We start from the raw sequence: 13354 nt of genomic DNA, 5'->3' as shown, positions 1-13354 counted from the left end.
GCAACGTGTGACGTCATGTGCCCGAGCCCTATTATATGGGGGAAAAAAGCGTACTGTAATATGAAGAGCTACCCGTGCAATTTAACTGTTGTGTAAAGGAGCCTGATTGTTTTCAGAGAACATCAGTCAACAAACAGCACATCTGACTGAAGGGTGGGGATGTATAAATATGAGGACAATATGAGGAACAAAGGTGTTGCATTATAGCTATTGCAAACCACAGTATGAATGGCGATCAAGATTTATAAATAAAATTTTCACCTCTTTCTGATTTTAAGCATGTTTAAATTTCAATCCATAAGATTGTTTATAACCCTGTCAGTGACAGTTCATCCAACTGGCCAAATATATTTTATTAATAGCAATTATGCATATCTTTGTAAGTATTGTTACCTTTAGATATTACATCTGTGTCGTCTTTTTAAATTTCAGCATACTTTTATTGTGATAATATGCTGCACAGCTCTAGTTCTGTAAACAAAACCCCAAGATTCTAACGTCTTTTCAACCCATCATCCAAAAAAGACAAAAACATATGGAGATCCATCAAAATCAGCTTGTCTACAGCAGCTGCACTGGAGTGTTATGCATTTCACAAATTTGGTCTTTATGGATGAACGAAAAGCAGAAAGTTAAAAAGTTGTGTTTCTGGTTTGCTGAAATGCATGAAAAATAAAAGTAATTGACCAAGCAGGCCATTGTGTGGTGCAAAACATCACACGTCGAGCTGTACACACTTTTTTCAGCCATAAAGCACAGTGATGGCAGCGTCATGCTGTGGAGATGCTTCTTTTTAGCAGAGCATGAACCTGATCAGTTCTGAATGAATATGTGTTTAGATTAATGCAGAACAATCCTGGTAGAAAACTATGAAAAGATAAAAGACGAGGTATTTCCAATCAAACGATGACCTAAAACAAAGAATCAGGGTTAAATTGGATCAGATGTGCAATTATATTTTAGCTAAGAAAAAAAAACAGTCTTTTAGTTTTAATTCACACGAGTCTTTACCAACAGTTTGCCTTTTAAGACATTTTCCTCTCGTCTCCGCTTGCATTGTAGTCCGAACTCCTCCTCTTCGCTCCCCAATATCTGGTAGAGCCCCCAAACGGCGCCTCATCACACCCATCCCAGGTCAGTTCCTATACCTGCATATTTCTATCGTTTTCTTTAAACAGTGATTTCAAGTGTGATGCTCTCCAAGAAACAGTTTTAAATTTAATCAATTGCTTAATTTTTTTATAATGAACTCTTAAGAGGCCTTAAAGTCATTGTCTGGCTTTCAACTTCCTTTTTTTACCACCTTTGGGGAAAAATTAAGATTAATTTAAAAGTTGGGGTGTGATCTTTGCAATCTGTAAAGTTTTAAAACTTTCTCTCTCCAGATTATAGAGGAGGCTTTGAGCTGCACAGTGCGGAGGAGGTGGAAAAGGAGAGCCACCTGCTGGAGGAGCTGGAGAAGCTCAGCCTGACTGGCTCGCAGGGATCCAGGGGTAAACCAAGTACCACCAGTCCTTTCTCACATCTGCTGGACATTCCTGTGGATGGATATAAGCCTGAGCCAAGGGAGCCCAGATCCCAATCTGCAGGTCCCTTGCTCCCTAATTGGCTGCTCACCCACAGCAGTGACTCCCCTCCACCTCCCCTCCGTACAGACATCCATACTATTCGCTCCGTCCACTTTGATGAGTCTTCTCTGCGCTCCTCATCGGACAAGATGAAGACAATTCCTGAGAGGGGAAGGACTTTCTTCAGAAACATCCATTCACAGGGCAGGACTGAGAAAAATGCAGAAAGGAGTAAAAATGGACTATTCACTCTGCAGAGTGCAAACCGTAGGATTCGACCCTCGCTGTCGCAGGTGTTTGATACGAATCAGGACCAGCAGATCAACGGCCACCGGACTTCCTCAGATGACACCGATCAGGAGCATCAACTGAAAACTGTCAGCATCTCTAAAGCTAAACAGTCTTTAGGTAAATATTATCATTCTGTCTCCGTCAAAGCTTTCTGTTCGCCATGTTTTCCTTATAACAGCTTTAAGTCAGACCTGATTGGCGGTCATTCAAGACCAGAAATATCCTGTTCATAAACAATTTTCAGGCAGATGCTTCTGCAGACCTTTTATTTAATACATTTTATATTATGGAAAAATAGAAGCTTCACTTTGGACCTCAAGCAATGTTTTAATTGGGGCATAGAGCTTGGAAACCTGAGGTTCTGAGTTTGAGCCCCACTCCAACAGACTGACACTCTGGTTACATACCCTTACCAAAGGGATGGGTTAAATGCAGAGGTAAATTTCTCCAATATGAGATCAATAAAGTTCATTTATTATTATTTCATTTGGTGAAATAAACGTGATTGTAATTTATTGACATGCGCACACATTTTACAAAGTCCATATTGTGTCTGCATATATCTATGTCAGTGAAATTACCAACTTACTCCGAGATGTCTTCACATCAGTTGCTGTAAAAGTGCCTCACCTCAGCCACTAACTTCTGCAGGAATCAGCATTTCTGGAGGGATTGAGTCAAAGATTCAGCCGATGGTGAAGATCGAGAAGATCTTTCCTGGAGGAGCCGCCTCCATGTGTGACGCTCTCAAGGTAAATTAAGGGCAGCTTATGCTGGTTTTCCATCATTTAGGACATTATCCATCCTCTGTACTTTACAGTCATGTGTGTTGGTGCACTCAAAGCTGAATTTACTAAATGTTTTTTTCTCAAATCTTATGGCATTGCAAATGATAACTGTTTTTAGTTAGGATACCAATAAATCTACAGTAGCATTGATTAACGTCACAATTGTGAAAGTACAGCTTGGTCCTTCAAAAGATTCTAAGCTGCATTTTATCTGCTAAAGATGCCCAGATTTTTATTGTTAACTGTAAATTTATATGTCTTATTTCTTAAATTTACAGCCTCATACAAAATAAAAGACTAGATCAGGGGTCTGCAACCTTTACAATTCAAACAGCCTCATGTTTGACTGAGAAAAGGTCCTTTAGAGGCACAAATATTTTATAACTATAACAATTTATTTGTTTTTCAGCAGTTAACTTAAAAAACATAAAATTTTATAAAAATGAAGCATATATTTTAGATTTTAAGTAAAATAAAAATGGGAAAAATCTATTTAGAGTTTTTATAAGCTATAAGTAGCTTATAAAAACATTTACTGCATAAGCTAATGATAACAAAAATAGATTAGAAACATGTTTTGTTCTTTTAATGCTATTCCATTGTGAAAATTCAATAAAATACTCAAAGGTTTCTAAGACTGGTATTTGTTATTATACTACATTTGTTGCTCCTTTACATAATTTTAGGCCAATATTAAGAGCTGCAGGCTGCAGACCCTTGGACTAAATGATAAAAAAATTTTACTATAGGTTTAGTAAATTACATAAACTAAAAGCTTTATCTTAGGAACCTTTTTTCAATATTTTTATATGCATACTTACTGACCAATTAGGAAAACCTTATTCCTACTGGACTGGACCCTCTTTCAGATCAGAACTGCCTTTCAATGATTTTAGGCATCAATTCAGCTTTGCTTGCAATCAGAAGATGCTTAATGGTAAATTGCTTAAATCAGGCATCCCCAAAGTCGGTCCTCGAGGGCCCCTGTCCTGCAGGTTAGAGGTTTCTCTGCTTTAGCACAGCTGATTCTGATGATTGCAGTTCAGCAAAAGCCTGTTTATCAACTATCAATGTAAATCAGCTGTGCTGGAGCAGGGAAACCTCTAAAACCTGCAGGACAGCGGCCTTCAAGGACCGACTTTGGGGATGCCTGGCTTAAATGATGGTTAGTCAGTAGTAAAAATATCCCCCTCATCATTAGATCAGTCTTAACCCTTTATATCGCAAGTTACCGTTTTTGATCACTTGCATACCCCTTAGAAATGTAGCCCCCCATTTTTGTTATTTTTCTTAATATATTCGGGCAAGTTGGCATTTCTTATTACATTGACATCAATTTTTGCCATAAAAATATCCATATTTTTTTATGTGTCTAAAAATGAGTGAAAATGTCTTAAAATAAGTGCCTTTACCCTTAGTTTGAGCAGGTAAATAAGAAAATCTCCCAGTGTAAGGAGCATTTTTATCCATAAAATCTGATTATTTGATATTATGCACTTGAAATATGAGACTGCTTTTTTTCCCCTTAATTTAATTGTAAATATTCTTATTCCATTTTCAGTGTGTCTAACTTACCTGCTCGATTCAAGAAAAAATGCACTTATTTTAAGAAAAAATGACGTACTTGGATTTCATTTTTTTTGCAGTGCACTCTTTGCTTGAAAATTAGAAATGTTAAGTCTTTCACTGAGTGCCCTATAAAGGGTTAATAGTTGATATGAGGCAGGATGGATTCATGTAGGCACCATTTCCAATCTGTAATTGTCCATTTATGGAGATTCTGTAAACTGTTCACTCAATTTCCCGTTTTTAGTTGTGAAGTCAGCTAACTCTCCTCCAATGTCAGAATATGTATCTTTTCTGGATATTTCCTCTGACCCTTGTGCATAAACCACGGAGATGGTTGTGACTGGAAATCAACTTTCAAGGATATTTAAAAACACTTCAATTCTGGTGATCACTTTGAACTTTAAGGCTGAATTATCTTTAGATCAGTGTTTTTCAACCCTGGTCCTCAAGGCACACTGCCCTCCATGTTTTAGATGTTTCCCAGTTTCCACACACCTGTTATCAATTGATAGCAGATTATCAGGCTTTGCTAACCAGCAATCATCTGAATCAGGTGTGCTGAAGCTCAGAAACATCAAAAACATGCAGAGCAGGGTGCCTTGAGGACCAGAGTTGAAAAACACTCCTTTAGATGAATGCATTTGTTACCCTATGTGACTGACTGGTATAAAAAGTTGTTGCATGTAATGAAATATATGCATAGATCTGAAAACCGTTCACTTTGTTTCAGGCTGGATTTGAACTGGTGTCTGTGGACGGCGTTTCCCTTCAAGGAGTGACTCACCTGCACGCCGTCGACATCATTCGCAAAGCCTTCAGCAACAAGGCCAAAGACCCCATGGTGTTTGTGGTCAAGGTTCCCAAAAACCTTTTAAAAGACAAGCCTTAAGATTAAAAAAAACTGAGGGTTGGGTTGCCGCTGGGTTGGGAAACAAAGAACTTTAAAAAAACAAAGGTATTCGATGTTGAGAGGAAAAGAATCCCCAAAACTTGTTTGGGTTTGTTACAATTTGGACCTAAATTGATCTAAAGGATATTTTTTAAATATTTATAGTCAAAAACAAATGTGATTTCTGTTCAGTTTAAAGTAATTTAGGTGCCTTTTGTCTTTCACAACATGTCTTAGCCTTTTTGAACCCGCAGAGGGCAGATCTGAGCCATATAAACAACACTGAGAACAAGACATGCAGTAAATATGTTCTCAATGCAGAACCAGACCAGGCTGGTGACGGTTTTAAGTAAAAACTGTAAAAAAAATGCAGAAGCTCAATAAAAAAAGAATACAATATTAAAACCTGATTTCAAATATTGTTTTAATTAAACCGTACTGGTTTTGTTCAAGAAATGTACAGCATGAAAATATACATTTAATGTCTTCATACAAATATTGAAGGTTTATAAAAGTTATACTGAGGAACAAACAAATATTCACACAAAGTTTAAACCAAGCTTTGTAACTGTAGGAGGAAAATATATATGGACATTGCTTTGGTCTGTTCACAGTGGTTATATTTTCATTTATGGGAACAGGCAGACATTTATCAGTGCAGCAAGACTGCAGCATTGGTGCATTGGTGGGGTCTGTAACAGTGTTATTCAAAGTTAAAATCAATATCAATGCTGTAAAACAGCAATCAAGCTAACATCACTCAAGGGTTGAAATAATTTTAAGTTGGTAATTAATAGAAGAGAAAAGCTGGAGGCGTTTTTTAATGAAAGGTGTCAAAATTATTTACTGTAGGACAGATTTTATAATGTAATCCAGAACTTCAATATTAATTTGCTGTAATGGGAATAGTGTTGATTTTTTTTTCTAAAGAGGGGTTTTGTTGAACAGTTATAAGCAGCTAATCTCTTACCGTAACATCCTGAACCAGTTCTACAAAAAGTCAGGTTTTATTTGTAGATATCCTCTTTTTTAAGTTTGAATAAAACGTACCACATATTTTAGATGGAAAACATTTATCTTAGTCAGAGCTGCTATCAGCTTTTTTTCAGTCCCTAGCCAGTCTGAAATATGGCTGCTTTATCAAATTGTGTTTCACTGCAGTTTATTTTTTCCTCTTAATAGTTGTTGCTCTTTCCTAACCTGACTCCGCCAGATGGATTTGCTCCGCATATCCATCTGGAAACCTTCCGTTGAAGTAATTTTGGGAAGGGGCGAAAATACTGGTTAGCTGATTGGCCTATGTTGGTGATAGACGGGCCAAATAAACCAATCAGATCAACGAAGCATATGACGTAACAGAGCGACGACGAAGAGGAGCCAATTGATAGATCAAACTCTTGCCGAAACCAGTCGGGAGAAGAGCAAAAACATCTTTTCCTCTGAGAAAAGCCTCCAGAGCAATGTTTTGCTCTTCTTTCAGTGAAGAAATACTCTGTAATTCCGATAAAACTTGCTCGATAGCCACGCTAACGCTAGTTTCATCGGCTGAAGCCGCCATGTTCTTTAGAACTTTTAGAACTTCTGGTTGCGTCACACCTCAACCCGCCTCAAAGCCAACGCTGATTGGACGTTCGTTTGGTGAACGGCTCCAAATTTTCTTTAACGGAGAGTCTCCAGACTGATCTGCGAGCGAAACCTTGAAAGCTCGCGTGATCAGGATGGTCTCACGAGGCTAGCTCTTTCCTGCTGCCACATACATACATAGCTACAAGTCAGTGACTTGATGAGGGTAGCTGGGCTTTCTTAGAGCTCTTTATCAATTTGCATTAAATAAACAAACAATCTGGTTTCATTGAAGCCAGGTACAGGAAGTGGAGAGCTCCATAGCATGGTGTGGAAACAAAACAAGGAAGATGATTGTACATTTCAGAAGAAACAGGAATGGAATCCTATTAACATCATGAAAGAGGAAGTAGAGGAGTAAAAATACCTCTGTATTCAACCTGACAACAGACGTGGACTGGAAGTGGGGACAGAGCAGACTGAACTTCTGAACGAAGCTTAGATAATAGCTTTTTGCAACAGGATGTTGATTATCTTATATAAAGCTTGCTGCATACTCAATGATTTGTGAAGAAATTTGTTCTTGAGGTGCCTAGAACTATAAAAAAGGGAGTTTTTCCTGTGGACACTCATACGTCCCAAGAAGCATAGAGGATAAACGTCCCATCTGCTGTAGCTTATGTCAAAACAGAAGAAAACCGCAACACAATAGCAGCATTTTTAAGATCAATAAGCAATTATTCATATTACTAGACGTTTTCGCATAAATACAAATGTTCCTCTTTTCTCATCCCCTCTGACAGCCGATCCTCAAACTATCTATTACAGAACAGATAATTTCATGGATTTCAATATTTGGGAAAAAAGGGGGTCAACCTGAAAACGACAGGGTAGGAAAAAATAACCCTGCCTTTCCTACTTACTGTAGCACCCTTCGAATCTGACAAAACTCACAAAAGTTATCGAACACAATGCAAGAAAGAAGTTCTGCCCCGATGTGTCAAGAAAAAAGACAGGTCTGACATTTTCACTCCTGCAAGAACATTTGTTCTTGCAGGAGCAAGAACAAATGTCTGCTCTTGTGAAGTATCTAGCAGCCTTAAGTGTGGAGACTGATCTGTTCTGCCATCTAATGAGGCAGCATTAGAGAAAATAACTTGAAGAAGCTGCAAAAAATGATAAAGAAGGTCAGCTCTGTTCAGAAGATACTTCGAGCCTACAACTAATAAAGTCTTCAATAACTGGTCGGGAGAAAAAAAAGAATACCATAGAGCAGGGGTCTTCAACGTTTTCCAGGCAAAGGACCCCCAAACTGATGGCAAGATGGAGCGACGACCCCCTAATTTGCTCAAACTGATCCTATAGTCACTCTATTACATGCACAAGTAATTTCTCCCTGGGATTATTAAATTATTTCTGATTCTGATTCCTGGTTGATGGGACAGGTGTTGTGAATGAAACGGTGCCCAGCTTGAAAGAGCTCCTGTGTGTCGCTGAATGTTTGCATTCATTTATCTGTTTACTACAGAGTGTTGAATTCATGTTAATGTGGATTTAAAGACATTTCAATTACTGGAAAAAATTGCAGGGGGAATCTAAAAAAAAAAAGTAATCAACCAAAACGTTCGCAACCCCCATGCAGTACCTCTGTGGTCCCACTGGGGGCTGCGGACCTCTGCCCCAGAGTTTAATATCCCTTTGATATCCATTTTTTATTTAAAACTGAATTAGAATTTAAACTAAGCTAGATACAACAATTAAATCTCAGGTGTATTGGATTTAAATGGGGTTAATTTGCCAACAAAATAAACCAATTAATTAAAGTTTACCTTTCAGTGGCACACACTGGCTTTAGGAATGAAATTATCGAAAATGTAAGTCCAAATAAAGAAAATAAGATACTAACTGCTCATATCCATTGTACAGAACCCCAGTTTGAAAAATATCAACCAATAAAAAGTTTAATGAGGCAGAAAATCAGTCGTATTAAAAAAAACTCAATCAATTTCTTTATGAAAAGCAAAATATGGATTTATATAATAATTCCTACTCTGATTTTTTTTCAATTCAGAAGTCTGCCATCACCATTCAGAGCCTGACATTAAAAGCTGACTCTGATCGACTAACTTACCATGACACCATGTATGTGTGGTATTTACTGTAGCAGTGAAACTGTGGACAGAGTGGGAGTGCAACGATAAACCCAGCAGGGATGCTGTAGCCAGAACCAGGACGGGTGCAGAGTGGTGGTAAAGGTTAACTGAAGTTACTCACACAAACGCCTAAAGGTGTGAAAAATCACCAAGACCGACGACTCGTCAGTGCATCACTGCTACTGATGGAGGAGCTTAGAACCGATGTACTTAATGACATTTAAAGGTTAACAATTCTCAAGTGCGACAATCGTCACCCAGGAAGTGTGGAGACGCTCTTCTGGTGTTTACTCACATGAAGAACACAAGATATCACTTCTGGGGAAGGAAGTGAGTCAAATGTAGTGCAAATAAAAATAAAGGACATTTGTGAGAATCAGATTTCTGTTGCAGCAATCTCGTCAAAATTGATCTCGTTGCCGCTTCCCTCGTCCTCCTCTCTGCTCTCCAGCTCCAGACTGAGCTCCTGCAGCATCTGCTCCAGCTCTCTGTTCCTGCGATACATCTGCACGTAGTTTTCCTGGAGTTGCTTTTGGTAGCGGATTACTTTGTCCTTCTCCTCCTGCCATATCCGCCGCTCCTCCTCAAAACCTCCCGCTTGCTGTTCCACCTTCTTGCGTTCAAAAGCTAACTCCGATTTCAACCCGTCCATCTGTACCTTCATGTTCTGCAGAGCGTCAGCGCCGCTCTGTCGCTGGGCCTTTGCCTCGTCGCTTTCATAAGCCAGTAGATGCTCCTCGGCTTCCTGGAATATCTGACACTGTCTGTTTCCTGCCCCCTGGTTGGCCAAGGTGTCTCTGAGATGAGCCAGCTCCCCCTCCAGGCGTCCCACCTTTTCTCTGAGCAGTTCAGATTCGCTCTTTCGACGCTGAAGCTCGTTTTCACACACTTCCAGCTCCATGGTCCGCGTGCGGACCGTGCCGTGGGCCTCCTGGAGCAGCACCTGCGTGTTTGTGAGCTCGCCGCGGGTTTCTCTGAGCTGACCGCGCAGCGAGACGATCTCCCCCACACGCTGGGACAACTCACTCTGCACCTCCTTCAGCTGTTGCTTCAGCAGGGAGATCTCACCCGACTTCTGACATACCTGATACATGAAAACAGAGTGAAATGCAGCCTTTGGTGCAAAAACACATTTACCTGAGAAGTTTAGTCTTTCTTAAAAAGGTCAGGTTTAAAAACCAACAATCTAAAGTTTTCCTGATGATGGTGGGGTTAAAGGCTTCCACCACTTTGAGGAGAAATTATGAAAGCAGCTGCAAAAATTAACCTTTAACCTTTTCAAATTTAAAATCTTTTTATTTTTTAGTTGCAAAAATGTTTCAGTTTAAAAATGTATTTTTTTTTTATCAGTTGCAAACCTTTTATCCTTTTAAGTTTAAACTGTTTTTCTTTTAAACAAATCTTACAGCCTCTGTTTAGCTCCAAACTTCACCCCTTGTTGGCCTTCAGCTGTAGGGTTCTAATGGCTTTACAATTGCTTCAGCCTGGATTCTTTAAGTAGGGTTGGGTGACCTCAAACAGGCATTAATTGGAAGGCAACAGGACTTTCGCTCAATTTTCTGAGGACGTTTTGACACCTATCCAGGAGTCTTTGTCAGTCCATTTGGCTCACATAGGAGTAAACTCCAGTTAGAGCGCAGATGCATTTAAGCAGCATGGAGGACTATCCTCCTACTCACATTCCAGCCTCCCTTTGTTCCGCTGGACTGTTGGAGCTGGTTTTTTGTGTGAATGGGCTCTGTGATTGGTCTTTTGATTTATAAGTGGAGCGCTGATTTAACTTCTTAGGAATTGGCATGCAGGTGTAGCAGTGGTTAGCGCGCACAACCCATATACGGACGCCTTAGTCCTCGACGTGGCTGACCCGGGTTCGATTCCGACCTGTGGTCCTTTGCCGCATGTCCCTCCCTCTCTCTTATACCCCCTTTCCTGTCAGCCTACTGTCGAAAAAAAAAAACAAAAAACGAGCAACTAGTGTCGTAAAAAGTAAAAAAAAATTGCTAAAAAAAAAACCCTCTTGGGAATGATTTCCATTACTGAGTTGAAAATGCTTGGAAGCTGAAATAGTAATCCTCCCCTTCTGTTCAGTGATGTTTTTTCTCTTCTCACAAAGAAAGCTTCCTTGATGCCTCTTTCAAACTATCTGTCCTCCTTTTCCAAAATCCGAACAGGGGTTTGGTTGTTAAGGCCAATTATACATATGATATATTTCATGATTTCAGTCAATATGATTTAGTTTTAATATCAATTTAAACTAAATAAAAGCCCCAGAAAAGCTGCCAAAAATGCTCATAACAAAATCCTGCACAAACTTTTAACTATTATTTTACTATTTTTATAAAATTACACCCATTTATTTTAGGAATATTTCCTCAAAAAATAAAAATAAAAACACAAATCTAAGTAACACTTTGAACTTTGGTCAGAGAAAAACGCTGTAGTCATTCACTGTAATCTATATTAAAAATATTAATAAAAATTGTACGATGATTTAAAATCAGATCACTAAAGTTACTGAACAAAATTATCCATCTATCTCTCTCTCTCTCTCTCTCTAAAGTTACTGAACAAAATTATCTATCTGTATACATATATGTTGTCTAAAAACCACAGCTGTCACACTGTAAGGCCTAATTTAACAATGTGAAATGTAAAAATATGAGGCTATAGGACAAAAATAAAAAACATATTTTTTAAAATGCTCAAAGACAGCAGAAACTGGTATCAGGCAACAAAATCAAATGGTCCATCAGTATATAAATGGCTCAGTTACATTAATTCTATAATATAACATAAATGATGGATTTATTTAATGTTAGATAATGCTACGACAGCTCAACAAAATAAATCTGAATGTTGCTAAATATAAAGTAAATCCTTTTTATCTAAATTTCTTTAACATGTGACAAAGCCAGATTAAACAAAGAGCTGACAGTGATTGTTTATTGAGATCGCCGTGTGATCCTGAAAATAATTTAATATTTTCTTGGTTCAATATGACCGAGACATATCTGTTTACCTCCCACTTTGTCTCCTCCAGTCGAGGCCCCAGCTGGATCTTCTCATGCTCATATGAGGTGCAGCGCTCCTCTAGCTGCTCCCTCTCCTTTAAAAGCTGAGCAAAGTCCTCCTGCAGCTTCTTCTTTTCCTGCTGGAGTTGATAAACCTAAATAACATGAAATATACCATTAAAAAAATATTTTAGGGCTGAAACAATTAAATAAATTGATCGTGATTAATTGATTATTGAAATAATAATCAACTAATTAAGTAATCCATTAATCATTAACTGAATTGTAGAGCCTTTAGCTGACAGAGTGACCCACCTTGAGAGCAATTATACCAAAATAAAAATAAAAAATAAATCTAAATATTTTGCATTTAAGATAAAAAAAACAAAAAAAAAAACGTTTCATTTGTCAATATGCTCTATCCAGAAGTCCTCAATTAAAAGTTTTAGTTTTCGCTTGTTTAATTTAGTAAAACATCTTTCTTAGGGAACCTTTGGCTACTGACAGATTAATCGATTTGCAAAATAATTGTAAGTTGCAGCCCTAAATATTTTAGACAAAAAATTAATGAAATATATAGTAAAAAGTCTTTAAATGGCTTTATAAGTTGAAGCATAGAATAAACTAAAAAAACAAAAAACAATAAAAAATAATTTAGTTTAAGGGTTTTTTTAATGAGTTGCCTCATACCTCCCAAACTGAAACCCTTGTCTTTCCTTTAGGACGCTAAAGTTAGCATTTTTTACACACAGGGCAAATACTTATAAGCAAACCAAAATAAATGTCAATACAATGCTAGAGTAGCTCAGGTGTTCTGTCAGAACAGCATACGCTGTTAGTTCGGCATACATTGTTCTACTACGTATGCGCAACAGAGAATTATTCCCACATTCAATTTTAGCAGCAGTGTATCGACCAGCATAAACACGTTTATTTTAACTTTAAACGAAGAAAATCAACTTTGATTATACTGTTATTTCTTGGCTGCAGAAACGGCCAAACGTGATTAAAGTTTGTGGGATGTTGAGAGATGAAGCCTCTATAGCTAAAACCATGTTAGTCAATGATAATTTAAAAGAAGTTACTTTAGTAGTAAAAAAAAAAAAAAAAAAACGTGTGTGCGGGAATTTAAATTTGGTGAGAAAACATTGACTGTGGTTTATATTGTGGCTCTGAATTGATTTAAGTTGGATAAAAACTAGTTGTATGCCAATCTGAAAGCGTATGCTCTTCTGACAGGACACTGGTACATTAAAAAAATCAGAATTAATTTAGTTTTTTTTAAATTTACTAAGATTACTTGTCTCTAAAGTATGAATAAATGTGGATGAGCTAAAGTTTAGCAATTATAAACCAGCGGTTTGGACAGAGTTAAACACTGAAATGCAGTTAGCATCAAATGATTATTAGAAGGGAAATAAACCTTTTTAAGAAAATTAGAAAACTAGAAATTAATTAACTAGAAATTAACCTGAATAAGTATTTTTTTCCCCAGTAGCTTTACAGCTACTTTAACCAGCTT

The 13354-nt window shown here is 37.8% G+C and overlaps 2 protein-coding genes across 4 annotated transcripts in view; one reads left to right on the top strand and one right to left on the bottom strand.

Moving 5' to 3' along the window:
• The window catches only part of pdzd7 (PDZ domain containing 7), a 28942-nt gene extending 23509 nt beyond the window's left edge, over positions 1 to 5433 (top strand). Inside the window, exons 13-16 of the mRNA XM_015387568.1 lie at positions 1031 to 1134; positions 1386 to 1976; positions 2511 to 2611; positions 4947 to 5433. Coding sequence (XP_015243054.1) covers positions 1031 to 1134; positions 1386 to 1976; positions 2511 to 2611; positions 4947 to 5105 — 955 coding nt within the window. The 3' untranslated portion in view covers positions 5106 to 5433. The remainder of the gene's footprint in view (positions 1 to 1030; positions 1135 to 1385; positions 1977 to 2510; positions 2612 to 4946) is intronic.
• A 2788-nt stretch (positions 5434 to 8221) lies between these two features.
• lzts2 (leucine zipper, putative tumor suppressor 2) overlaps positions 8222 to 13354 on the bottom strand; it is a 48950-nt gene continuing 43817 nt past the window's right edge. For all 3 annotated transcript variants that reach the window (XM_015388185.1, XM_015388205.1, XM_015388195.1), the window contains 2 exons: positions 11841 to 11987; positions 8222 to 9905 (listed from right to left, as the gene is read on the bottom strand). In XM_015388185.1, the coding sequence (XP_015243671.1) occupies positions 9198 to 9905; positions 11841 to 11987 (855 nt within the window). In that variant the 3' untranslated portion in view covers positions 8222 to 9197. The remainder of the gene's footprint in view (positions 9906 to 11840; positions 11988 to 13354) is intronic.

Source organism: Cyprinodon variegatus, unplaced genomic scaffold (assembly GCF_000732505.1).
Source record: "Cyprinodon variegatus isolate N-32 unplaced genomic scaffold, C_variegatus-1.0 Scaffold18, whole genome shotgun sequence".
In the NCBI taxonomy this organism is placed as follows: domain Eukaryota; kingdom Metazoa; phylum Chordata; class Actinopteri; order Cyprinodontiformes; family Cyprinodontidae; genus Cyprinodon; species Cyprinodon variegatus.
Note: the sequence above shows the minus strand (reverse complement) of the source record. Positions and strands in the feature narration are given on the sequence as shown.